The sequence below is a fragment of the Palaemon carinicauda genome, chromosome 6 (assembly GCF_036898095.1).
Source record: "Palaemon carinicauda isolate YSFRI2023 chromosome 6, ASM3689809v2, whole genome shotgun sequence".
In the NCBI taxonomy this organism is placed as follows: Eukaryota; Metazoa; Arthropoda; class Malacostraca; order Decapoda; family Palaemonidae; genus Palaemon; species Palaemon carinicauda.
Genome location: NC_090730.1, coordinates 17998738 through 18001237, shown reverse-complemented (window position 1 = coordinate 18001237; position 2500 = coordinate 17998738). Strand labels below are relative to the sequence as shown.

The 2500-nt window shown below is 29.4% G+C and overlaps 1 protein-coding gene across 1 annotated transcript in view; it reads right to left on the bottom strand.

The window, feature by feature from the left end:
* The window catches only part of LOC137642479 (uncharacterized), a 1538-nt gene extending 703 nt beyond the window's left edge, over window positions 1-835 (bottom strand). Inside the window, exons 1-2 of the mRNA XM_068375067.1 lie at window positions 743-835; window positions 1-237 (exon numbers count right to left, since the gene is read on the bottom strand). The exon at window positions 1-237 is cut by the window's left edge and continues 703 nt beyond it. Coding sequence (XP_068231168.1) covers window positions 1-237; window positions 743-748 — 243 coding nt within the window. The 5' untranslated portion in view covers window positions 749-835. The remainder of the gene's footprint in view (window positions 238-742) is intronic.
* Between the last annotated feature and the right edge of the window lie 1665 nt (window positions 836-2500).

Here is a 2500-nt window from a genome sequence, read left to right as displayed (position 1 = left end):
TCCCTCGGGAGTTCGGCACCAACGTCTGCATGTCTGTGAAGCAGCCCCTCCAAAGCCCCCTCCGAAGCCTGGATTGATGCCTCCAAACCCTCCTCCAAGACCTCCTCCAAATCCTTGGTTTAGGCCTCCTCCAAAAGCTTGGTTTAATCCTCCAAAGAATCGTGTATTTCCTCCATTATCCTTATCCTGTGCAAAGGCAGCCACAGTCAAGCAGCTAACGAATAAAAGCTGAATTCCCTGTAATAAACAAAATCTTAATTAGAATTCTGTATTCGAGTGTTTTTCATATAGCTACAGTTTGAATAAATATTGACAACTAATCCATCAGAAAATATTTACTCAAGTATTTTAAATAATCTTAAGATAATATATGTACACAGTAAGAAAAAGACTCAATAGAATTGTATTGGTATTTAGCAATTGTTAGAATGAAAAGATATACCGATGAATAGTTCCTGCTAAATTTATTTCCATCTATAATATAATAATTTTTCCCGTTAATAAACACCAATAATCACCAAAATAAAATGAGAAATTATTGATAACTATACTTTGATATGCTAGTCATTTGTGGCGTTAAAAAACATCTCTTATTATAATGGATTGGTTTAATTATTTTTATGGCCTTTTCACTGTTGGTAAAAATTAAAGCTAAATAATAAATACAGCCAGAAAATTAGTATATGATTAGTATAGAACTAAGATACAAAAGAAAGTTAAGATAATCTTCCTAAACACGAACCTTCATAGTTGTCTCTAGATGTGTCGGACAGGGAGTTCTTCTTCTTGATCTTCTATCCAGAAAAGTGATTGCTTTCTCCCCGAACCAGTCTTTTATACATCGCCTCTAGAGTGTGGTATTTTCCCCTACCGTCATTGTTCCTGTTACCCTAACCTGGGAAATCCAATCTCCTGAACCCTGAGGCAGATGACTCATCGCTTCCATTCTTTATCAGTTATGCAGAACATGACTGTACTGTGACCTGGTACTTTTATAATTAATTATCTTTTATCTATCAGGAACCAAAGTCTTTTGTTATTGGAAAACCATGTAATTCAGGATGAGTCAATGAAGAAATGGTGAAATATATATATATATATATATATATATATATATATATATATATATATATATATATATATATATATATACATATATATATGTATATATATATATATATATATATATATATATATATACATACATACATATATATACATATATATGTATAAATATATATATATACATATATATATATATATATATATATATATATATATATATATATATATATATATATATATATATATATATATATATATATATATATCATCTCCTATTACGCCCATTGACGCAAAAGGCCTCTCATTATCACTTCCTCATTGACATAAAAAAGCCTCACCATCATCTCCCCCAACGCCTATATATATATATATATATATATATATATATATATATATATATATATATATATATATATATATATATATATATATATATATATATGTGTATGTATGTATGTATGTATGTATGTATATACATATACTGTATATATACCTTATTCTATTATGCTAAGTCTGCTGCATATAATTAATGCAAAAGTTATAAAACTTTGATTTCAATTACAAATATGTCATAAATTAAAGCAGAAAATTAAATCAAGTAAAAAGTTACGGTACCTGTAAACTGCGAGGAATAAAACGGAGATACTGTTCCACTTGTTGAAGGTCTCCTTTATGTAACCATCAAATGTCAGAAGCTAGCGGCAAAAATAAGTTCCTCTCCTGCACTTTTCGCATCTGAAAGTCGCGGTATAAAGATACCTAACGGGAAATCAATTTCCCTTTCCGAAAAGAAAGGGAAAATAGAACAATAGAGAGTAGAAAATACACACAAATAATAATGCCTCAACCCATATTCATTGCATGGGCGTTATTGGAGGCAAAAAGGATGATATTGAAAAATTTATATTGATAATTATATCGCAAAATTTATGAAGGAAAACACCCGAAATCTTTTATAATCATTTCAGACTATGTTTTTTTTTTTTTATATCGATCAGAAAATAATCTTTCCACCAGTAATTATTAAAATACATCATTTTATATTTCCTTAACAAAATTGACGATAAACCCCTTTAGGGTAAACCGTATTTCCCAAAAATGGCAGTAAAATAACACTTACATATAAGAAGACAGATCGAAGTAACAAACATTACATTGAAGGGGCTGTTACTAAAGTATGTTATCATTCTAATGTATGAGATGTATGTCCAATATGGCCCACTGATACTCCCTTTATCGGTGTTATAATTTCCAGTGGTATTTTGCTGGTACTACATTTAGTCCAAATTTAAGGATTATAAATTGTCAATGTCAGGTGCAGCAATAAATAATCCCGCAAAATAAATTTTGGAAAATATCTTGACAATAAAACCATTAAATTAAAGTTCATGAGTACCGGAAGAGAAAGATATTATAAATAAGTTCATATACAAGT